The following is a 24,526-nucleotide window of genomic DNA, read 5'->3' as shown; positions in this document are numbered from 1 at the left end:
GTCGCACTCACAAGTCACAACGTTAGATATTGAATAAAATTTTCCACATATCTACAAAAATCAAATTTTATAGTTAAATTTTTTTCCAGTTATGCTGATTAGATATCACACATGATTATGTACATACATTGATAGTTTGATACACACAACTTGGTTAACCTATCAATGAAATTATATTGACCGATTGATACATATATATGGACTTCACTATAAAGATAATAAAAGAAAAAAATCAATTATGAGTTTTAGCCCCACATATCCGTGAGATAATTCTTACAGCTACTACGATTGAGAGACCAAGATTCATGATCTAGCCATTTTCTTCTCTTTTGTATTGTCCTCAACGATTCTTGTTTCTGTTCTTCTTCTTGTTCCTCATACGTAGAGCTCTCAATCTTCTTGAGATTGTGTCTGTATTCAACAACTACTTGCTCGAACACTTCGACTTCAAACATGTTCATTTTCACCTTCGGGTTTATGTGATCCCTCACAAACGCAAACGCCAATTGGTCTCGCGGGTTAAACGCTTCTAACTCGTTGAACATGAAACACGAGAATAGGTTGCTTCTGATTCCGTGTCTTCGCAGTATCAACGCGGTATCTGGTACATCTAGTGCAAATAACAATTAACATGAGAAATCAGATTTCTTAGGAACATTATAATCCAATGAAAATAAACTTGCAGAGATAGTATCATCTATTTATCGTAAATGACGTAATAATCTTCTCTTGGACGGACCAAAACCACCAAACCACTTGTGTTTGGGACCCTAACTTGATCTTATAACATTCCTTTCACTATCTCATACTCTCATTGATGCGTTATACGGGACCACGTCGTGATTCTTTGATTGGAACTATGATTTTATTTTATTCTGTTTAGGAATATGTCCAACAATCAAACAAATAAAACAAAATTACAGCTAGAAATTAAGCAAGAAAACTAGTTTTCCTTGCTATTTTATTCTGCAAATTTTTGTTGTTTGTATATTATAATCACAAAAGTCATCTATATTACTATGAAATTGACAATAAAAAACTCTAGAATTACATTAGTATTGTTATTATTTTCTGAGTGTCTATTATATTGCCAATATTACATACAAATACTGTATAGAAATTTTAGTGTAAATTCTACAATATTTAGATATATACAAAATTATGAATTTTTGAATGGTAGATCCGAATGATAACTTATATTTCCCGATCAGCTACTAAAGGATCAATTAAGTGATCTCTCTACAAATTGAATCATTGAAAGTAAGGTTTTTCATGATTACCCGTGAATCGAATTTAAAAGCCACGGGCAAAAAGAACACATAACCTAACCAATTAAAGCCAAACTTCATGCATAAGACATGACTCTTTAGTCTTTAATGCAAAGTAATGTACACCAACATTCTAGACAAAGGAAGGTATATGTTTTTCTAAAGATTATATAGATCAATATATTATTATAACATTTATGAACTCAGACTCGAACTATGCATAAGCTTGCACGATATAATCAGAACATGATTATTGAGTCTACTATCAACTATGCATATATAGATTATAGATAAGTGCACAACTAACAATTAGTACTTTGAGATTAAACTACTAGATTTTTTATGTGTATATTGAAGCTTACCTAACTACCTATATATGGGTAAAGACAACTAATGTATCATTAATTAACCATAGAAAAATGAAATCTTTTGTTCGTTATTAGGGAATATTTTTTTATTACCTGTGGGATATGGCAACTTACTAGAGCTCCAAGGCTTCAAACCATGCTCACAATAAGTCTCCATTTGAATCCTTAGCCCGTCGACATCGCCCCATTTCTTCCACCGCGCGGTAGCCATAGCTTCCTCCATTGTATTAACAAAAAACGGATGTTTCGATATCGCCATATCGACTTCAGGCACTACTAACATTGAATGAATTAGAAGTAGCGGATCAATCATGAGCTGAATTTTCGCATCGACCCATATACTGAACTTTGAGTTTGGAAACAATCTATGAATTAGATACTTTGGTATAACCCCGTTCATAGCCGGATTAAGGTATAGATTTTCGGATTTCGAAATTTTGATGATTCTCCATGCACCAACTCTATAATCACTTGGATTGTTTTTCAGGATGACATTGTGGTGGAAGAGAGAATTTAAGGTTTTATCGTCGATGAACATGTAGAAGCAAACGGTTTCTAAGGTCTTAACTCCAAGTCCCACTGGTTGTCTTATCTTGTCATGGTCGTTAAAAATGGCTGATGCAACTACTAGTCCACATTTCTCCATCTCAACTCTATCTACCAAAATAGAAAACATTAGAGAAAAAAATAATCAAAACAGATTTTATGATATTATGAAGAAAAATAAAATTTAATAACTAATAGACAAGAAACTAAACAAGCGTTACGTACATGATTTTTAATTTTGAATAAATGCCTAAAGATTTTGCTAATTTACACAAAACAAAACAAAAATCAAACTATATTTATACCGTTATGATCCTGATTTTCTCCGGTTTACTCGGTGTATAGAGTTTTGACTTAATTAAATGTTGTATAGCTCATAAACCAGTTAACATATTTTTATTTTTTACTTGAATGATGATGATCTCACCGGAATTGCTGACCGGAAAATCTCTGAAGAAGCCGCATGGAACTTCGACGTCAATGTTCGAATGATTGAAATAAGAAAATCTCTTCTGAGTACTGAAATTTCCACCGAAACTTTCACTTTTTCCATTGATATATCTCAAATTTTCCTTTGGTGATGAACCGCTCAAGATACTCTGTATCTCTTTCAACACTGTCCAATAATCTGATTCATTAAAAAACAAGATAAACATATTCAAGATTATTTCAGGAAAAATATATATAATAAAGAATATAACAAAAAAACATAATGTGAAATTCCGTTTAGTCATAGAAATTTGAGAAAATGTAGGAATCACAGTTTGATATTTTTGCTATTTAAAGCAATTCTAGTGGCCAGCAATATTGAAACTCACATTGCGAATCCATGGCCACTGATCAAAAAGTTTATTTTATCTAAAAATCAAAATTTAGTAAAAATATTAAAAATGAAGAAATAGTTTTATTTTATTTTTCTTAAATGAAGAAATAGTTAATTACCTGAAAAGAAAATAGGGGAAGAACAAGAAGATCGATGAGTGGGAAGAGCATATTTATGTTCACCATAAGAAGAAGGATAAGAGAAAAGTTTTGCTTGAATCGGATCAAATGGCGAATATCGAAAGATGCATTGGTTTCTTGAGAGAGATACGTAGAGGAACAGAAAGATTGTACTGAATAAGTAGAGAAGTGAAAAACAGAGAAGCTTTGATCGGGCATAGAGCGGTGGAGATAGTGTGGTTGTGATGAATTTTCCCATTGGATAAAAGAGAGATTTATGGTTTATTTATTATTCATTTTTGGTGAGAGTGATTGGTGTTGAAGAGGATGAAGAAGAAATAGAAGATCTTCATAAGAGTTTGTGCTGATGATAATAAACTGAAAGTTAGAAACTCTAGCAGCTTTTTAAGGTAAAGCGTTACTAAAAACAAATCTTATTTTATTTTTTAGTAAAAGCTAAAAAAAAATCTTTATAATTTTTGCATAAGATTTCTATTTTTATTACGATGTAAATTTTGGAAGAAAAAACAGTCCACAACAATTTTATTTTTACTTTTATATCTCAGCATGACTACCGATTAGAATATATAAATGGTGAAACAGAAGCGGTTTTAATCCGCAATCTTATTAATCAGTGTTCCATGTACAAACCATTCAAAGCTAAAATTGTTCAATTGTTTGTTTTATGTCAAGCTTACAATTTTTCAATAACTCCTCATTTTCACATGTTTGCATGTGAAAATATTGATCCAACGATCCAAGAGACTTACAATTTGCTATTATTAGTATCAATTGGGATTAATTGAGAAATTCTATAGTCTTGAAACATGAATAAAGAAAAAATAAATGTGTTGACATGTTAATGAGGGATTAAAGAAATAAAAAAAAATTATTAGTAAGTTTAAGCGAGGTGAGAATGTAATGAACACCATTTTGTATTAGTAATTATACAATTCCATAGGCTAATCAACATGTAATAAAAAGTTTTAAGACCATGCAGTCGTTGAGGCTGTGGCTGTAATAATATTCATCCTTGCAATTGCGACTTAAAAACCAGCCATGTTTTTTGGCCCAAGAACCCTCACTAATCAAAACACATTCGCACAACAGCACAAGTTATATGAGTTCGCCAATTGGTACGTCTCGGTAACACTTGTAAGACCATCTCCATCGGAATATCTGATTGAGATACTCATCAATTAAATAATAATTAAAAAGAGAAAAAGTATGAGAGAAGAAGAGAAAAGTGGAGAAACTGGCAAGAGAGACTATTCTCAGCATTTATTGAGAGTTGTCATTCAATTAATAGTTCATTTACTTCAAACTAATTAAAATATATTAATTTGATTAAAATATTAATTTATTTACTTTTTGAGATACTCTCTACCACTTTTGCCGATGGAGATGCTCTAACAATCTCATCTCGTCTCTTATCTGCTTGATAGGCTTCGGTTAAACCTTTGTAATCAGGCCCAAAGTATTAACTCCTGTAAATAATTTGATAAGCCCATATTTTGTAATCAGAACCAAACCCTAAACCGGAAGTCCAAAAACCCTGTGGAGCAGCAAGTCAACACGCCCCACATTGGCTAATCCATGACATCGATCATATTATATTTATTCATATTGTCAAGTGATGATTCTTCGTTCATGTCTTTTAACATCACACAATTTTCTGCCTGAAATTACCGACTGCTAAAAGTATTTAATCATCTCTATTTTTATCTCCATTCTCCACGTTATAGGTGAGTCTATTTTATAGGCATTTTATTCTAATATATTCTTTTAAAATAGTTTTTTTTAAAAAATAAAAGAAATATATGGAAAAAAAATCAACTCAATTTTCTTTAAAATAAAAATAAAAATATATATCAAAAATGATCTAAATATCAAGCATCGACTCGTGTGATCGATTCTTTATTCTTTAAATCGTAAAATGACTTAATAAAAATTCGACTCTAAAAATATACAATAGATATGATTTATCAGTTGTCAAAAACTAAAAATAAAAAGTAGTTAAAATTTAAAAGTAGTTATAAAAAATAACCATACAAAACAGGCAACAATTGATTATTATTTTTTATTTTTTTGTTTTTCACTTTTGTGATTAGTAACCATTAAAACAACGCACATCTAATCATTGCGGTATATGTCTATTTTTATCAATAATATTTTTTTTATCATATAGTAATTATGATTTATGAATGTATAAATAAAATAATTCTGATTTTATTCAGAGTATATAAATAAACAAAAAATCTTCATTTCTCGGGTCGGGTCTAAATCGCGAGTTTTCGCGTAGGTTTGAGCAAAAAAAAAAAGAGAGAGAGTGCACAGTGCGCTTTTGGTAGAGAGAAAGGGTTGTTATTATTTAGGATTGATGTCTTCTTCTTCCTCTTCGTGATTCTCTCACACAATTTTCACCCATTTTCATGTCTCTTCCTACCAAACGCTCTACTTTCTCCGCCGCTTCTGCCTCCGACGACTCTTCTTACTCTTCTCCTCCGATGAAAAAGGCCAAAAACGACCTCCACCATTCCCCTCAACACCCTAATACCGCCGACAAGGTTGTTGGCTTTCATATGGAGGAAGATCCAACTCCCGCCGCCGCTAATCTCTCTCGGAAGAAAGCTACACTTCCGCAACCTACTAAGAAGTTTGTAATCAAGCTCAATAAAGGTTTCGCTCGATTTCGATTTCTTTCATCTTTACGATTTTGATCGTAATCTTAGGATTTGATTTGGGTCTTTTACTCTACTGTGCAATTGATGCTCTGGATTGATTTGAAATGATACAATTGTTAAGGTTCGTGATTTTTAGGGTTTTCATTGGCTTGCGATTGATGGAAGTTTTGTGTGAGTTTTGATGTTAAATTACAGTGGAAAATTGAGTGTGACTGTTGAATTTTGATGTGAATGAGTGATTTGGGTTTTTGTATTTCTTCTAAGTTGGAATCTCTTTGTCTAGCCTGATCTAGGTACTTAAGATCCGGAATCTTTGTTGTGCACAATCTAGTTGGCTTAGCTCTCACCAAACCTAATTTGTGCCATTAGAAAACATCTTGAGAATCATCTTTACTGTGACTGGCTAGCAAATTGAAGATAAAAGTGTTTTCATAATTAGGGTTCTGATTGTACCATTTGTATTATATATGTGAAGCCAAACCAACTCTACCAACAAACTTTGAGGAGAATACATGGGAGAAGTTGCAGTCAGCTATCAGAGCTATATTCCTCAAAAAAAAAATTTCGTTTGACCTCGAGAGCCTTTACCAGGTTAGGTTACGTGCAAATTTACTTACTTCCTTTCTTATTCGTATGTGTAAATGTCGTGCTGATGAGATTGTGATTGTTTTTTCAGGCTGTTGATAACCTTTGCTTGCATAAGTTGGATGGAAAGCTTTATGACCAGATTGAGAAGGAGTGTGAAGAACACATCTCTGCAGCTTTGCAATCTTTAGTTGGGCAGAACACTGATCTGACTGTTTTCTTGTCACGTGTTGAGAAATGCTGGCAAGACTTTTGTGACCAGATGCTCATGATTCGTAGTATAGCCTTGACTCTGGATAGGAAGTATGTGATACAGAATCCAAATGTACGTTCATTATGGGAGATGGGTTTGCAGCTTTTCCGGAAGCATCTTTCTCTGGCCCCTGAAGTTGAGCAGAGGACGGTTAAAGGTCTCTTAAGTATGATTGAAAAAGAAAGGTAAATTTTTAACCTTCTGGTCTTCCAAAATTAAACGAGGGTTGATTTATCACATTGAGAATATAATTTCATAAAGCCACTTTACCTCAACTTATTTTTCTGGCTTTTGAGTGAATATGGTAAGTTTGGATGGTCTATGAACTATTCCTGTCTAGCAGTGATAACTTGTTATAGGTAAAATTTCAAGGCAAATCAGGACTAGTGTATGTCATTTATATATTGGATAATGTTTTCATCTGAATCTGCTGAACTTTCTTGCATGATATTGGTCCTGCAGGTTAGCAGAAGCTGTTAATAGGACTCTACTAAGCCATCTTTTGAAGATGTTTACTGCACTGGGAATTTATATGGAAAGCTTTGAGAAACCTTTCCTTGAAGGGACCTCTGAATTTTATGCCGCTGAAGGAATGAAATACATGCAGCAGTCTGACGTTCCGGAGTACCTGAAGCATGTTGAGGTGCCTTGCATGACTTCATATAGTTTCCTTATGATTAGCTGCACTACAGGTTAATAGTCTTTCTAAGGTTTCTACTGGTGATTGGTGCAGGGAAGGTTGCATGAAGAGAATGAGAGATGCATACTCTACATAGATGCAGTAACCAGGAAACCATTGATCACAACTGTTGAAAGGCAACTTCTCGAACGTCATATACTTGTTGTTCTTGAAAAGGTTCCAATCTCCTATTATTCTTGTGTTGGCTTGCATATTATCCAATTTTAGTTTGTCGTAGTCTTACTTTATTTCTGAACATCTTCAGGGTTTTACAACATTAATGGATGGACGTCGTACGGAGGACCTTCAGAGGATGCAAACCTTGTTTTCTAGGGTCAATGCACTTGAGTCTCTGAGGCAGGCGCTAAGTTCATATGTTCGGAAAACTGGGCAGAAGATTGTTATGGATGAAGAGAAAGACAAAGATATGGTACAATCACTGTTGGACTTCAAGGCTTCTCTTGACATAATATGGGAAGAGAGCTTTTACAAGAACGAATCATTTGGTAACACAATCAAAGATTCGTTTGAGCATCTGATTAATCTTCGACAGGTATCAAATAGTGATTTTCTTGATTATTGCCTGAGTCTCTTGCTAATAATTTTACTTTCATGTAAAAGCAACATACTGATTATTGTGGAAATGTCAACCTTAAATTACAATTGTGAAATCGAGAAATTTATATTTTATAATAATCTATAGATTTCGTTACTGATTAAGCACTGTATTGCTATGATTTGGAGACATCTTTGGGCAGTGAATACTATTTTCAAACATAATTTTGAGATCAAGCTTCTTGTGGGCACTGGACCTGATCACAGTAGTGTTGTTTGCTAATATATATCACTTTGGATACCAAATACTCTGATTTAGCAAGCATCCCAAATAATATACATCTTATGCTGATAATCTTTTTTACAGAACCGGCCAGCTGAGCTTATTGCCAAGTTTTTGGACGAGAAACTCCGTGCTGGGAATAAGGGTACTTCTGAAGAAGAATTGGAGAGTGTTCTTGAAAAAGTCTTGGTTTTGTTCAGATTTATCCAGGTTATCTCTAATTTCTTACATTTAGTACTGTGTTTGTCACTGTAAATCACTGCTTCGAGGCCAGTGCATGGTCTGTAAACCAGCTATTTGATCTTCTGGATATCGGTTTTGCTGATGGATTTTTATTATTTATCAAAGGGTAAAGATGTGTTCGAAGCATTTTACAAAAAGGATCTTGCGAAGAGACTCCTGTTGGGAAAGAGTGCTTCAATCGATGCTGAGAAATCCATGATCTCTAAGGTTAAAAACTGATTTATATTCTGGGTGTTTCCCTTTCCCACAATTTGTTTTCTATATCTGTAGTTCTCACCCACTGATCCCAACCTTGGTTTTACCTACAGCTTAAGACTGAGTGTGGTAGCCAGTTTACAAACAAGCTCGAAGGGATGTTCAAGGTATCCTTTCTTCTCCTTCTCTATATTCAAAAAAGATGTTGGTCGTTTAAGTTTTACTAAGGAACAAACTTAATGATCTTATATTTTGTTACGTTTTACGATATACCCCGGTATACATATTCATTGTTAATCCAATCTAAGACAGGATTGGCGGATGATCCTGCTCCATACTTATTTTAATGAACTTGTGTACATTTACAATAATCCTAATGAGCTTGAACTCTCCGTTTTATTGAAATTTTCTCCAGGATATTGAATTGTCAAAGGAAATCAACGAGTCATTCAAACAATCTTCCCAGGCCAGAACAAAACTGCCATCGGGAATTGAGATGAGTGTCCACGTTTTAACAACAGGGTATGTACAATGTATCAATTTTATCCAGGATATAACTGCTGGAATGCGGATATCATGACATATATAAAGCTTGTTAACTTCCCGTCTATAATACAGGTACTGGCCAACATATCCGCCTATGGATGTTAAGCTTCCTCATGAACTAAATGTCTATCAGGTTTTACTAAAAGTTCTTCTTATGTATTTTTTTTTGTTTCCTCGTTGGACGTTTTCTTACAAGCTTTTTCTAAGCTATCTGTATGTTTCGTAGGATATCTTCAAAGAGTTCTATTTAAGCAAGTACAGTGGTAGGAGGTTAATGTGGCAAAATTCATTAGGCCACTGTGTTTTAAAGGCAGATTTCTCCAAAGGTAAAAAGGAGCTGGCTGTTTCCCTGTTTCAGGTCAGTCAAATTTTTTTTCCCCCCCCCCCCCTTTTAAGCTCTTTCCTGTCTTCCCGAGGTTACAGTGTTAATCAATTGCTCTTTTCTTTTTGTCTCAGGCTGTTGTGTTAATGTTATTTAACGATGCAATGAAACTTAGCTTTGAAGACATTAAAGATTCCACCAGCATAGAGGACAAGGAGCTGAGGAGGACTTTGCAGTCGCTTGCTTGTGGGAAAGTCCGTGTCCTGCAGAAGGTTTGGCCAAAATCTGGACTCTGTTAACTCTCTTTTCAGCTAATGCAGAAACTGCCGAGATTATGGCTTTGCCTTTTTCCATAAGGATAAGCCTTATTGTGTAAATATTTTTGCAGAATCCTAAGGGAAGAGATGTAGAAGACGGTGATGAATTTGAATTTAATGATGAGTTTGCAGCTCCGCTGTATCGCATTAAGGTACGTTGGTTTTTTTCTTGGTCTCTTCACTTAAAGTATCCTAGAATCTTGTGATACTGTTTTGTATGTAGCTTATAGTGAAGCAATTCTTTCTTTTGTTCCTGGGTGCAGGTAAATGCGATCCAGATGAAAGAGACAGTAGAGGAGAACACAAGTACAACGGAAAGAGTATTCCAGGACCGACAATACCAGGTTGGTTTCTGCTCTCCATTTTCCTTTACGATACTAATTTCTGAAATCGTTCTTACAACTTTGGCTTCTTAAACAAGAAAAGATTTTGACAAAATGGTTTTCCCCATCACACCCTTCTCTTACAGATCGATGCAGCCATTGTTCGTATTATGAAGACAAGAAAAGTCTTGAGCCATACTCTTCTAATCACTGAGCTCTTCCAACAGGTAAATTTCACTCCTGCTTGATGATTTTAAAATCCGAAATAACATGTCGGTTTATGAAAAAAGAAAGCATGAAATTCGTTACTAGGTCCAGTCCTATTGGTAATATACTCGTGATGATGATTAGAGTTCTCAGTAGTCTACTAAATTTAATATACCATTGCTATGAATGGATATATGTTTGTGATTTGCAGCTCAAATTCCCGATAAAGCCTGCTGATCTGAAGAAGAGGATTGAGAGCTTGATCGATCGAGAATATTTGGAGAGGGAAAAAAGCAACCCTCAGATATACAATTATCTTGCTTAGAATCTCTTTGGTAAACACACCTTTTGAATATTTTCCTTTTTGTATATTTATTGACAAACAAACGATGACCGAAATTTTCTTATCAGTTTGAAAAAAAAAAAGAACTCTCGATATTCCAATCATCTCTATTCTCGCTGTTCCGCCCGTTCTTATGTACAGCCTTAAGTTCTATTTCTTACTTTGATTCACTTTTCCTCGGTTCTCACTTTTTTTTTTTTTTTGAACATACTTTCTTGGGACTTCTTTGTTTTCAGATTTTTATACAACTTAAAAGATGTTTTTGTTTCCCTACAAAAATAACTGATTTGTTTTAAAAAAATTCAAACTTCCAATAAAGTTCCTAAGATAGGTTATATATCTTCGAGGGTTTTCTATGTGCTGATTCCATTTTGTTTTCGTTTTTGAGTTTTATTTGAATGGAGATAGTTCTTAGAGCTTTTTCTTCGTTTTTAGGCAATTAAATCTTAAGTTTAATCGGATTTTTTTTTACACTACATTATAGGCATTTCTGTTTTTACCACTACCAAATAACTAAAGAAAGAACAGAGAGAATCAAATTGCTTACTTGATGAACGTCCCTAACGACATTTAACTATGGCTGATCAATATTGTACGCAACTGAAAGACAATTGAATAAAATTCATACTACGGTTTGTGAAATAGTTAAATGTATCTACACGTACATTTAAGAAAAATGGAAATATATTGACTCATCGTCCAACTGCTTCAATCTAGTGACTCCACAGCTTTTTAGTTCGGGTTTCATACTGTAGTAGGAAAGTAAACGAACTATGTAAAGAAAATTGGATTTCAGAAAAAAATAATTATTTGATGAAAAAAAAATTGAATGAAAATGTTGTTTACGAATATTTTTGCTAGTCAAAATTAAAATATTTATAAAATTTATTTGTCTTTAGCTAAAGTTGATGAGACATGAGAGGTAGCTAGGAAGAAGGATTGTTTGCCTACATATATGATGAATGTTTGTGAGTGATTTTAATGTAGCCATATCAAAAGAAACAAAAAAACTAAAACCCTTAAATAGAAATTCAATTTTGAATGAAACTGTCGTTTACGATTGATTTAGTTATTCAAAATGGATTTTGTTAGTCAATAACAAAACTGCTAACGATTTAATTCCCCCTTTCCCTTAAAGACCCGCACCTACCTATATGGTTTAAATTTGTTTCATAGTTTGTTTAGCCGTAAAAGACGGGTATTTCCTATTTTTGTAACCAATGCAAAGCCTTTTTAATCAAAAGCAAAAAAATAAAAACAAAAGAGAAGTAAACAGAAGCTCTATAGAAAAAGGAAACAAAAAATGGCTTCTCTTTGGCTGAAGTTAATCTCCATAAGTCTAATATACCTCAATGTTATCGCTAAATCAACTCCGGTATGTTCCTTAACAAGTAATTTGGTATACTAAACTCATTAATGAAATTCTCATATTGCTATTGCTGGATTTGTATTGCAGCATCAAGAAAGCGAATTCGAATGTGTCTCTATAGACAAACAATCTGCACTACAACATCCTCTAATGAAGAATCATCGCATACAGGTATTGTTCATTTGCCATAATTAAACATACTAATCATGTTTTATAAAGAAATATGTTGGAATAAAACCTAAATTAATGTTATTGTAGACTAGACCAAGTCGAGAGCTTCTATCAATACTCTCTACGTCCAATGGTAACATACTCAGAGAGATTGATTTGAAGGGATCAGAAGAATGTCCAAAGGGACAAGTACCGATTCATAAACAAAAAACCAACTTAACCAATAGTCTTATTCATCCCCAACAAATTCATAGAGCAGGTAAGTACTCTTGTCTTAATCAACTTTGACATAGGGCTGATTTTGTTTTTACGCTTATATTGATTTCTTCGTCTAGTGTACATCTTCAATAAACATATACTTTGTAATTACTTTTATTTTTATAATTTGTAACGATGTTTGATAAAAAGATCAATGTTAACAATATATAAAACTAAATATTTGAACTAGTAATTACGAACACAAATATAACTATTTACACTTTTTTCTATTCTGAAATGGTTAGAAACTTAGAATTTCTGTATTTGTTTTTAAATCTTTAAGATATATATATATATATTTTTTTTTAACTTTTACTACAATTTGTTTTCTCGTTTATTTCAGGCCGTATCCTGAAACAAAGTCGCAGGGATAAAAAGAAGAAAAAGAACAATCGACGTAAAAAAAATAAAAATAAACTCATGATCCCTTCTGCATTGTTGTCTCAAAAAAATAAGATTCCTCACCACCAGCCAAAATTATTTACAGAGACACATCTACATGTAAGTACCCTCAAGCTGCAAAAACCACTTTACATATTTGGTGATGATGATTATCTTAATAGTATAAATAGATATATGAGTAATTGATTTTTTTTTTGTAGTATGCAATTGTTAGGACATTTGAAAACACGACAAAGAAATGGCGTGGAGCACAAGCATTGTTCAATATTAACAAGCCCCGAGTGGTGCAAAATCAATTTAGTAAGGCTTGGATTTGGCTTAATTACATTCAAGGAAGCTTAATGAGCAGCATCCAGTTTGGTTGGGCTGTAAGTATTTTACTTCAAACTCCATTGATCAATTTAACAAAACTAAGATTGTCACTTATTCAGATTTAACCCCTAAACTTCTCTCTCGATCCCTCACTACAGGTGCATACGAATTTATATTCAGACGATCGTCCAAGACTAACTACGTTTTGGATGGTGAGTGATGATGATTTCCTGTATATATTCTCGAGTTTCATGATTAACATATGTTTGGTTAATTTTGGTATGAGCATAATCAAATATTTTCTATATTATTACAGTCAGATCAGCATCCAAAAGGATGTTACAATGCGTTATGTCCAGGAGGTTATGTTCAAATTCATAAATCAATCTACCCCGGTTTGGTGTATGATAAAGTTAATGCTCTAGGAGGAAAACAGAACACTGTCCATCTTTCTGTTGCTGAGGTACAAATTAAAACCCTAATTTAAGAAACAAATGTAGTCTTACTTGTTTATCTCGTTTTACATGTTGACTTTTTGTGTACGTTGGACTTCAAAAAAGTTTTAGTTTTTTTAGTCAACATTATTTGAAGCTATGTATGTGTATGTACAAATGCAGGATCCAGTGACCAAAAATTGGGTATTGACGATAGGATCCATAATGATAGGCTATTGGCCACGTCAAAGTCAGATGGTAGATGGAGCTTCTGAAGTATACTTCGGTGGATTTGCAGGAAACACTGCATCGTCTCAACCGACGACAAGCCCACCAATGGGAACTGGAGAGTTTCCGACAAAAGATTTGAGTCGGTCTTGTTTCATGAAACAGCTTAAATATGTTCTTTCGGATTATTCAGTTGTGGATATTAATGCCAACGAGGTAGAACAGTATGTGGATAGTCGTAAGTGTTATGGTGTAATGTTTCTCAAGTATGTAGATTATGATTCCAGAGAGACTCTTACGTTTGGAGGACCTGGTGGACAATGTTGATAAGAGTATTATTCTTCTACATGCATAAATATGGTCTCTGTTTTTAATTATTTTCATGCTTAGTAGTTTTCTTAAAAAATTAAAAATATTTTAGAAAAGTGAAATTTTTTAACTTGACAAATGATTATTATATTCATGTATAGTAGTCATCATGATTATTATACTTATGTTTTAATTTATTATAATTTTGAAATTACATATGCATATCTTGACAAAAAGTTTTTATCTATATATATAATTTTTTAAACAAAAAAAAATATCCACCCAATACAAAAAAAAAAGATTGTCTTACATCATTTCTTATATATTTTGCATTAGTTATAGATGATGTAAAAAAAAATTGCATCACTTAAATAAGTGACTTTAAAGTAGAGATGCATATAATTTGCATCGATTTATTACTAATTCATGTTAATGTTAAAAAATATTTACATCAATTATTATACTCCATGTAGAGTGAAAATTTTAAAGAACTAATAATATCAGTTAGTCACTGTCTATACGCTATATGGTACTCTACCGTACGACTAACGTACAAAGTATTTTAGAACAATGCCTAAACTGAAAGAAGTTCATGTGGAGTGTGTGTTGTTGAGAAGGTGGAAGAAGTTTAAGCCTTTTCCATGTGTTCTTTGCAAAGATCCTTCAAACTCTTCACAACAACATTGACCTTTTCTTCTGAACTACTCGAATCCATCTTATTATAAGCTGATTTAAGAATCTGCATCTTCAACCTTGGATCTAGAATAGCTCTCATAGCTAGAATGATACTGTATTGATCCCAATACTTATCAAACTTTAACTACATCTTACTAACTATCTATTCCACTCCAAAATCACCATAGTTTGCGTAGTCCTTCAAAAGACACTCAATTTTCCACTTGCAGAAAATACACATTAGTTGTAGGATATTTGACACTTGAGAAGTAGGCAGTGATGGTACTAAACGACTTCAAAAGGTCACAAATTCTCTCTCCAAGATCCCACTCATACTTAGAAGGAAATGATATATAGTTTCTGTCACACTCTTTCAAACTAGCAAATGCCTTACGAAACTTTAAAGTTCTGACAAGCATATCATAAGTTGAATTCCAACGTGTAGGAACGTCTAAAGATAGTCCAGCACCACTTCTAATCCCTACACTCTCAACACATGCTGCAAATGAAGTCAATCTCGAGTCGATTATTATTAATGATCATTCGTACGAATTCGTTGATCTTTTCGAGAATCGTTGTTTCGGCTTCGTTTTTAAATTAAGATTTTGAGAGCAATCGAAGATTTAAGGAGAACAAATGGATTTTAAGAATTTTAGGAGTAAAAGTGACTAAAAGGACGTCGTTTTAGTCTCAACGAAATAAAAAAAATTTGTAAATACCCATAACCCAATCACTGTTATGTGATATGTTGTTTACGCGATTAAAATTTAAACTAATTTTTTTTTGGTGGAAAAAAAATTAAATTAGTTTTATTACATAGTTATTTTACTTATTATAGTATGAAACCGGTACACGAAGACAAGTTTAAAGTATACGAGATAAGTATAAAGTATTAATTTATACGAAATAACATGTGAAACGAAGTACTTTTTTTTGCAGAATCAAAATCTAAACGTAATTAATCAATAAATATTTAAACAAGTTTAACCGTTTAAGCCTTAAAACTTAAAAGTAGATTTTAGGTTTAACAATATTGTTTCTGAGAAAATGGGCTAAACACCAAATCTAAACAAAAGTTAGGGACTTTCTTCATATTATATTATTGTTAACTATATATAACCGAAAGAGATCAATCAAAGTAAAAATCTCTTTTAACACATCGCCGTCATCTCTCTCTCTCTCTCTACTCTGCATCAGACAATCACAAATCTTTCTCTTTCTCTTTCTCTCTCTAACACAATTTAGAACAAAAGTTTCTTCTTTCTTCTCTCCCGAGAGGCCTCTCGCTGTTCATTGAAGTTCTCTTAGAATTTTCTATCACCTTGTATGTATGTTCATCGCTTGAATTGATAATCCAATTAACGAATTTTCAAATTGAATCATAAAAATCGTTTCTTTCAGTTTTTTCTTATCCACCCAATTCTCAAATTTCTCTCTTTTTTTTTTAGGGTTCCTCTCAGATTTCTCTATCGATAGAATACATTGCTTCTGCTTTTGATCAATTGTACTTCTTTTGTCTCTCTGTTTTAGGGTTGTGTAATTTGCAAAACAGACAACAATGGTTGAGCGTGGGAAGAGGACTCACAATCGTTTCAGAGACAACAACAATGACAACAACCGGAATCAAAGGAGAAGACTTTCTTACGAATCCGAAGAAAAAAAGATCGATAACAAAGACGATCTCGTTGTTGTTTACAGAATCTTATGCCCAAGTGGTGTCATGGGAAGTGTTATAGGCAAAAGTGGCAAAGTTATTAACTTGATTAGGCAAGAAACTAGAGCTAGGATCAAAGTTGTTGATCCTTTTCCAGGTTGTAGCGAAAGAGTCATAACGATCTTTTGCTCGGTTTCGGAGAAGAAAGACATTGTTGACATTGAGTATAGTGAATTGGATTACTCTGTTCCTTTGTGTTCTGCTCAAGCTGCTCTTCTTAAAGTCCATGATGCTATTGTGGCTTCTTTAGCTACTGCTGCTGAGAACACTAAGATTGATAGAGATGACTTTAGAGAATGTCGTCTTTTAGTTCCGTCTAGTCAGTGTTCTATTGTCATTGGTAAATCTGGTTCGATTATTAAGAACATTAGAGGTAGAACTAGAGCTAACGTTAAGGTTGTCTCTAAAGATGTTTCTGATCCTTCTCACACTTGTGCCATGGATTTTGACAACATTGTTATGGTTAGTATCAGAATTCCAGTAGAATTTGTTAGCATATGTTTCTTTGCTTATTTTAATCGATGTTTCTTATTCTTATTTATTTAGATATCTGGTGAGACTGAATCCGTGAAGAAGGCACTTTTCGCTGTTTCTGCAATCATGTACAAAGTCAGTCCTCGAGAACAGATTCCTCTGGATACAACTGTCCAAGAAGTTCCCGCTAGTATTATAATTCCCTCTGATCTGTCTATCTATCCACAAGCCGGTTTATACCCAAGTCAGGATTCTATTTTCCAACATGGGGCTAATGTTTCATCGTTTATCGGTACACTACCTCAGGGTTATGGAGAAAATGCTGCAAATCCTGTGCCGGTTTTTTCTGCTTCTGCTCTTCCTGTTGTTCATGGTTTTGGTGGGTCTTCCAGATCAGAAAAGTTGGCTATAAAAGTTATTTGCTCTTCTTCCAAAATTGGTCGTGTTATCGGGAAAGGAGGATTAACCATTAAGGGAATAAGACAAGCAAGCGGGTCTCATATCGAAGTTAATGACTCGAGGACAAATCATGATGATGACTGTGTTATCACTGTCACTGCTACAGAGTCTCCTGATGATTTGAAGTCTATGGCGGTTGAAGCTGTTCTTCTACTTCAAGAGAAAATTAATGATGAAGACGAGGACAAAGTTAAAATGCAACTCCTTGTATCTTCTAAGGTAATAGGATGCATTATAGGGAAAAGTGGCTCAATCATAAGTGAAATCAGGAAAAGGACAAAGGCCGATATTCATATCTCGAAAGGAAATAATACGCCTAAGTGTGCTGATCCCAATGATGAGCTCGTTGAGGTAATGATTCTTAGATTCGTTCAGCTTTGTTTTATTCAATTCTTCAATTTCTCCAATAGTGTAAATGATTCTTTTTGCTTACTTTTATTAGATATCTGGTGAAGTAAGCAATGTGAGAGATGCTCTTATTCAGATAGTTCTGAGGCTTCGAGATGATGTTTTAAGGGATAGAGAGACTGGTTCCAGGAATCAACCTCCTGCAAGATCTGAGAATAACAATTTCTTCTCTTCAAGTAGTAGTAATACTGGTCTTGCACTTCCTCAATCTTTCATGTCTTCTGTTCCGCAAGTTGCTTCTGTAGATTTCAATAGGAGACCAGAAACCGGGAGCAGCATGAGCATGCTTCCTTCGAGTGGTGGAATCTATGGTTATGGAAGTTTTCCGGTAACATTTCCTTCTTCTGCTCAAAATGGATGATCTCAGTTTCTGTGTTTATAACTTAAGTTTTTCTAACTACAGGTGGGCAATACAAGTTATGGATCCAACTCCTCTTACTCATCCAATCTATATGGAGGGTAAGTTTGCAAGTTAGTTTCGTTTGTTCAGTATTATATTTTCAACTCTTTTCCCTGTTGATTATCTTGTGAATTCACAGATTGCCTCAGTCTACTACTATGGAGGTTCGAATCCCAGCAAATGCAGTGGGTAAAGTTATGGGCAGAGGAGGAGGCAACTTGGACAACATAAGAAGGGTTTGTTTAATTTTTATTTTTATTTTTCCTTCCTCATTACTCTCTGATTGCCATAGCTTCATTCGTCTCTTCTTCCCTCTTTCCTATATAACATTTTCACATGGTATGTGCCCTCTCTCTCTCTCTCTCTCTCAGATATCAGGAGCCATGATAGAAATTTCTGATTCCAAAAATTCCCATGGCGGTCGCGTTGCTCTCATTTCCGGGACATCTGAACAGAAGCGTACCGCAGAGAACTTGTTCCAAGCTTTTATCATGTCCACTTGAATAATTTGCTCTGCCCCTTAATCCTTTTCCATGGAAGTGTGTTCCATCAATCTACCTCTCAGTGGATTTCTTTGATCGGGTTTCTCAGGCTTTCCTCCTTCCATCAAGCTCATGTTTAGATATGGTTGCATCTCTCATCAAACATTTCGGTATCTCATCTCGACTCAGTTACTTTTGGTTTCTCGTGCTAGACATTTTATAGTCTTTCAGGACCATTCTTTTCCCCTTTCCTTGCGAGCTGTTCGTACTATAACTACTTATCTCCGTGCAATAAAACAAAATCGTTCTTATATCAATCAAACTTTGCTTATTCTCCATATGTGGAATCAGATCTGCTTTGTTCTTAGTCCAAAGCAGCAGTCCTATCAGTTATGTGTTAGTTTACCGACTCTGCAAATCCCACTTCTCAGCTTCTTATGTGATGCCAAGTGATACTCACCATATCATAGTTCTTGGTGTTTCTGTATAAATTTCTGCAGTGAACAGCCATAGGTTATTATAGCATAGTGATCTTCAAGAACAGTAGCCTTTAGATCTCCTCTTGTTAATGATCGTATTTGTTTCTGCTTCTTAGAAGTTTGAACTTGTTAGTGCTTTGATCTTACGATCTGATTATTTGAAACTCCATCGGTTTATCAGAGTATCAGTAGAGGAATTTCTCATTCTTGATGATCATCCCATTCTCTGCTACGATTTTACTATCTTTAGGTCAAACTCCACTGATTGATCTTCTTTATCTTAGCCTCTGTTACCATTTCTGATTTATTCTCTTCCCAGATAAGCTCCCCGGAACTCTGATCATCTATATTAAACTTAAATCATGATCTTATAGTGCTTGTAGCATATTTAGAACCTGCCAGGCTGCGACAAGCTTTTGTGAATGTTATGTGTTTTCTGGCCATTCCCACATATTAGGTTGTCTCTCCATGAAAATTAGCATTTGTCAAAAAGATTTTCTGATTATGCTAGCGTTTGCGCTCGAACACTTCGGGCTTGGGATTTGTCCTATAAAGCTGAGGTTCCACAACATACTAGGCTGTCAAAAACCAGCCACAATATAGTTTTTTGCGGTTTGATGATTTCTCTGATAAGCCTGACACTCGGCGCTGGCTAGGTTGGCACCGTAGGATTGTTGCATTAGAACCACAATACTTACTTCTTCAAACGGTTTTCTGATTCTGCTGTGTTTTGGCTTCAGCGTTTGCTCTATTCCCTTGAGAGTGGCATTTAGTTGACAAACCCAAAATACTAGGTTTTTGGAAACCCACAACATTTCTATATACTGTTTCTGGTTTAGCTTTTGCGGTTGAAGCCTAACATTCTAACACATCCCGGGATTTTAAGCGGGTGTGTTGATCTTTAGCAGATCCTATATTCCTATTTCGTAAAAAATGGGTTTCACGAGTGTGATGAATAATAGTTTAGTTGTTGCAATTGTATAGTACCTTGAGCATCGTTTTGATCAAAAGACCACTGAAGATAAGTTTCTTAGTAGAAAGATTGATGTTGATCCATTTGGAAGGTTTTGTATCATATATGGTCATGTAGTAGTTTACGTTACGCAACTTTAAAGTGCTTTTCCATTTTTCTAATATAAATGTGAATTTCGATCAAGTGTTTACCAAGTTCAATTCTTCTAATCTCTCTATTGCATATCACATAAGTAATTAAAGTATAGCATTAAATAGGAAGAAAAAAAAAAAAAAGAGATTATGGGGAAGTCTTGGATTAACTTAGGAGAGAAAAACAACATTTGACAATTTGTAATTTTCAAACTCATGTTATAAAGCAAAAAGGTTCACTTATATCCGATTTTTTTAATATACTTGGAATTATTCGAATAACCTAGATTGTAAGCTAGAATTTGAGAAATAAATTTCCCATATTTGGTTAATGAAAAAATAAAATAAAAAATTCCCATATTGAAAATTGAGTCTAAAAGTAGAATAAAGTTACAACATTGTTCAACCAAAAAGAAAAACCGAAATCAAACCGTAAATAAATTTTATACCATATTTTTAGTATTCGGATAAAATTTGCCCATCCCGAGAAAGTCAGAAAACGATCATTTTCTAGGAAAACGAACGAACAGAGGACAAATATATTAGATAAACAGAGGGAAACAAGAACAAAAACGTTTGCTTCATTCTCTGAAAGACTCTAATGGCAGCCACCACGAGACGGTTGCTTTACTATGTGTCCAAAAGATTCTCTACCGCCGGAGTGCGGCGGAGCTATGGCGGTCTGCCACAATCGAATTCCAAATCTCCTCCGTCTTCTTCTCAACGATTGATGGAATTGGAATCTGAATTCAGTGCCCACAAGTAAAGTCTCTTTCTTTCCTCTTTTTGGGTTCTGGGTTTTGCACGTTCCATCAAAAGTTTTGATATTTGGGATTTGTTTGGTTCGATCGGACTTGTATGTATATATGTACATGCCATAGCTGTATAGAGCTCATGATTCTGAAACTTGAGAATATATTAACTGGAGTGGTGATCTTTTATTTTTAGTTATTGATTAAGATTCATGATGATGACTAAAGCTGATAATCTTTTATTGTAACGGTTCATATCCAATTTGATTCCCATGCTTGGTTCTTTCTTTTAGAATTTGAAAATTATGAACTTTAGCTTCTTCTTAATGTAAATTTCTCTTGTATGTGTTAAAATTCAGTTACCATCCTGTTCCGGTTGTGTTTTCTCGCGCGAATGGCTCAACTATATGGGACCCTGAAGGAAAGAGATACATTGATTTTCTTGCAGCTTACTCTGCAGTTAATCAGGTAATACAATTCCAAATCCGCTTCCCGTCACTCTAAGATACAATATGCGGAGAGTTTCTACTTGTTAGACTCATTGTTTGTGTTTTAATGCTTAACTTTGTTTATTGTTGCAGGGACATTGTCATCCTAAGATCATGAAGGCATTGCAGGAACAAGTGGAGAAGCTCACTTTAAGTTCACGAGCGTTTTACAACGATAAATTCCCGGTATTTGCTGAGCGTCTCACAAACATGTTCGGTTATGATATGGTGCTTCCTATGAACACGGGTGCTGAAGGTGTCGAAACTGCTTTGAAACTAGCAAGAAAATGGGGTCATGAAAAGAAAAATATTCCCAAAGACGAGGTACAACTTTTTTTTCCTGTTAAGAGTATTATTCGCAGTAACAGGTATCAAAGATTTGATACTAGTTTCTTTGACAGGCTATCATTGTCTCTTGTTGTGGCTGCTTTCATGGACGTACATTAGCAATTGTTTCCATGAGTTGTGACAATGATGCTACTCGTGGATTCGGGCCATTGTTGCCAGGGAATCTTAAAGTTGATTTTGGTGATGCGGATTCACTTGAGAAAATCTTTAAAGGTCTGAAATGTTTCCTGCTTCAATTTTTAAATGAGAGTATTGTTCCTGAGATTAAGATTTGAGCTTGAGCCACTGAGTTGATCATGCTATTGTAATTGCAGAAAAGGGAGATAGAATAGCGGGATTTCTATTCGAGCCTATTCAAGGCGAAGCTGGAGTAAGCTTCTCCATTCAAGCTAGAATATAGGAAGATTCATGCTGGTTTTGTTGCTAAATGTTGAAAATGACTTTGGTTTAGGTTATTATTCCTCCCGACGGTTACTTGAAAGCTGTTAGAGAACTCTGCACAAAATACAATGTTTTGATGATAGCGGATGAAGTACAAAGCGGTCTGGCTAGATCCGGGAAGATGCTAGCTTGTGATTGGGAAGAAATTCGTCCTGACATGGTGGTATGTTCTTTTACATTTTCTAAGCTCTTTATTTCATTTTCTTAACGGTTTCCTCCGTGAGCAAAGCATCTTGACACTGTTTTCTGAAAGATACTTGGGAAAGCATTAGGTGGAGGAGTAATTCCAGTAAGTGCAGTGCTTGCTGATAAAGACGTGATGCTTCATATAAAACCTGGTCAACACGGAAGGTTCGTATTCATTACTCTGCTCTTTTGTTGACCTGAATTAGCATATAGTGGTTTGACTGCTATTAAGCTTCTTCTTTTTTCTGTTTGTGAAATCAGCACATTTGGTGGTAACCCTTTAGCTAGTGCTGTAGCTATGGCTTCTTTAGACGTTATCGTGGAAGAAAAACTCGTTGAAAGGTACAGTTTTGCTTTCTATATCGATTCAGGTTCTTTAGATTAAAATATTAAGTTCACGTTTTGGTTTGAATCTATAGATCAGCAAGTCTTGGAGAGGAACTGAGGATTCAATTGAATGAAATCAAGAAACAGTTTCCGAAGTACATAAAGGAAGTACGAGGAAGAGGCTTGTTTAATGCGATTGAGTTCAATAGCGAAAGCTTGTCCCCGGTTTCAGCTTACGATATTTGCTTGAGCTTGAAGGAGAGAGGAGTCTTGGCTAAACCTACTCACAACACTATTGTCCGGTTAACTCCACCACTCTCTATAAGGTAAATTAGAAACAACTGAACCGGTTTGGTTTATTTAGTAGCTTATCATAGGTTTCTTGGTTGAATCAATTATTGGTTTTCTTTCTTTTGCCAGCTCTGATGAACTCCGAGATGGATCTGAGGCTCTTCACGATGTACTCGAGCTCGATCTTCCAAATCTGCTGAAAATCAATTCCGGTAAAACTCCGGTTTCTCATATAACCGAGTGTGATCGCTGTGGAAGAAACCTCTATGCTTGAACCGGTTTGAAACTTGATTAGGTTCTGGTATAATTAGATTCTTTGTATCTTGTGATTTCCATAGGACACAGCACCGGTTTGGTATAAGAAATATATTAAAGTATAAGGCCGAACCGGATTCTACCGAGCTTGGTAGAAATAACTCTGGTTTATTTCTGGTTTGGCATTAAATAAAACCAACATAAAATAATATGATGCCTGTTTTCATAGGTGTTATACATGATATCTCAATTAACAAATAAATGTTACATAACAATATGTATGGAAGTATGGATGTACTAATTTATACGTACACGTGTTGGCATGTGTAGATAGATATTGATATGGAACATGAAATCATGAATAAACATATGCGTGTCTTCTATAATTGCTCAACCCAAACATGTTGAGGCGTGAAACCCCATATGATTGGTTGGCTCTCTAATATTTAAATTACATTATCATAACCTGATTTAAAACAACAAATACATATTTAAATAACTATCTGAAACATGTAAATTATATACCACACTAATGGCCTCATGATCTCGATTTCTTTCTAAATCTAGTGAAAGAATATTACTCATTTCTTGTTGTCAAAATGCAATAAAACTATTTAGAGGGAAGAAACTTAGATGTTTCGTTGATGAATCTGCATTTAATAGTCACATGTGTCTCCATTGTATCCTACTATCATTTTGCAACTAAGTCAAATATAATTAAGGAAAACGCCGAGGCGTGCGAAATGGGAAAACACACATGACACAACGTGCATGTTTATCGCAAAATCAACACATGACTTGTCTAGTCACTAGTGCATTATGCATATCTTCTAGTATTTTATGATTAAGGATAATGAAGTTCGGTAGAATATGCAATGGTGGACTAAACTAAGTTTGATAGTAACCGGTTGCATAAAGAAGATATTATGGACATATAATATTCATTTAGTTACTAATAATTTTAAAATTACATATATAAATTTCAAGTACAATCGGGGATGTGCCTTTAGTCAAGTGGTTACGTTCATCTGACTCTGTTTTTTCCATCGGAATTTGACTCCACTAAATCGCATTATCCCACACAATAGGAAGTGATTATGG

At 34.4% G+C, this 24,526-nt stretch overlaps 5 protein-coding genes and 1 pseudogene across 9 annotated transcripts; 4 read left to right on the top strand and 2 right to left on the bottom strand.

Moving 5' to 3' along the window:
* Positions 1–83: 83 nt before the first annotated feature.
* Positions 84–3,513, bottom strand: AT5G46220 (transmembrane protein (DUF616)). Its single transcript, NM_123991.4, has 4 exons — positions 3,125–3,513; positions 2,610–2,810; positions 1,730–2,293; positions 84–610 (listed from the first exon to the last, which is right to left on the bottom strand). The coding sequence occupies exons 1-4, from the start codon at positions 3,381–3,383 to the stop codon at positions 246–248; spliced, it is 1,389 nt and encodes a 462-aa protein (NP_199434.2). The 5' UTR covers positions 3,384–3,513; the 3' UTR covers positions 84–245.
* Positions 3,514–5,394: 1,881 nt separating this feature from the next.
* On the top strand, positions 5,395–10,839 carry CUL4 (cullin4). Its single transcript, NM_123990.3, has 17 exons — positions 5,395–5,803; positions 6,284–6,399; positions 6,485–6,831; positions 7,109–7,289; positions 7,380–7,502; positions 7,591–7,878; positions 8,248–8,373; positions 8,512–8,613; positions 8,715–8,768; positions 9,017–9,123; positions 9,220–9,280; positions 9,374–9,505; positions 9,604–9,741; positions 9,858–9,938; positions 10,050–10,130; positions 10,256–10,336; positions 10,528–10,839. Exons 1-17 carry the CDS (start codon positions 5,557–5,559, stop codon positions 10,639–10,641), a joined length of 2,379 nt encoding a protein of 792 aa, NP_568658.1. The 5' UTR covers positions 5,395–5,556; the 3' UTR covers positions 10,642–10,839.
* A 1,039-nt stretch (positions 10,840–11,878) lies between these two features.
* AT5G46200 (carboxyl-terminal proteinase-like protein (DUF239)) lies at positions 11,879–14,408 on the top strand. Its single transcript, NM_123989.2, has 8 exons — positions 11,879–12,034; positions 12,116–12,199; positions 12,287–12,458; positions 12,801–12,958; positions 13,060–13,227; positions 13,330–13,383; positions 13,488–13,634; positions 13,789–14,408. Exons 1-8 carry the CDS (start codon positions 11,963–11,965, stop codon positions 14,158–14,160), a joined length of 1,227 nt encoding a protein of 408 aa, NP_199432.1. The 5' UTR covers positions 11,879–11,962; the 3' UTR covers positions 14,161–14,408.
* A 362-nt stretch (positions 14,409–14,770) lies between these two features.
* On the bottom strand, positions 14,771–15,406 carry AT5G46195 (annotated as a pseudogene; the record flags this gene model as incomplete). Its single annotated transcript has 1 exon — positions 14,771–15,406.
* Positions 15,407–15,960: 554 nt separating this feature from the next.
* AT5G46190 (RNA-binding KH domain-containing protein) lies at positions 15,961–20,458 on the top strand. 4 transcript variants are annotated; one of them, NM_123988.5, is made up of 7 exons: positions 15,961–16,141; positions 16,348–16,993; positions 17,078–17,815; positions 17,907–18,200; positions 18,276–18,331; positions 18,412–18,508; positions 18,644–19,094. In NM_123988.5, exons 2-7 carry the CDS (start codon positions 16,376–16,378, stop codon positions 18,773–18,775), a joined length of 1,935 nt encoding a protein of 644 aa, NP_199431.1. In that variant the 5' UTR covers positions 15,961–16,141; positions 16,348–16,375; the 3' UTR covers positions 18,776–19,094. The 4 variants fall into 4 exon arrangements, with proteins under 4 accessions (NP_199431.1, NP_001330854.1, NP_001330855.1 ...); NM_001344662.1 differs by having other exon boundaries at positions 15,970–16,145; NM_001344661.1 differs by having other exon boundaries at positions 18,412–20,458.
* Positions 20,459–20,465: 7 nt separating this feature from the next.
* Positions 20,466–23,793, top strand: DELTA-OAT (ornithine-delta-aminotransferase). The gene is made up of 10 exons (NM_123987.4): positions 20,466–21,099; positions 21,449–21,557; positions 21,671–21,901; positions 21,979–22,138; positions 22,240–22,295; positions 22,377–22,529; positions 22,620–22,717; positions 22,814–22,894; positions 22,972–23,205; positions 23,300–23,793. The coding sequence occupies exons 1-10, from the start codon at positions 20,939–20,941 to the stop codon at positions 23,442–23,444; spliced, it is 1,428 nt and encodes a 475-aa protein (NP_199430.1). The 5' UTR covers positions 20,466–20,938; the 3' UTR covers positions 23,445–23,793.
* Positions 23,794–24,526: the final 733 nt, after the last annotated feature.

Source organism: Arabidopsis thaliana, chromosome 5 (genome assembly GCF_000001735.4).
Source record: "Arabidopsis thaliana chromosome 5, partial sequence".
Lineage (NCBI taxonomy): Eukaryota > Viridiplantae > Streptophyta > Magnoliopsida > Brassicales > Brassicaceae > Arabidopsis > Arabidopsis thaliana.
This window is presented reverse-complemented; position numbering and strand designations above follow the sequence as displayed.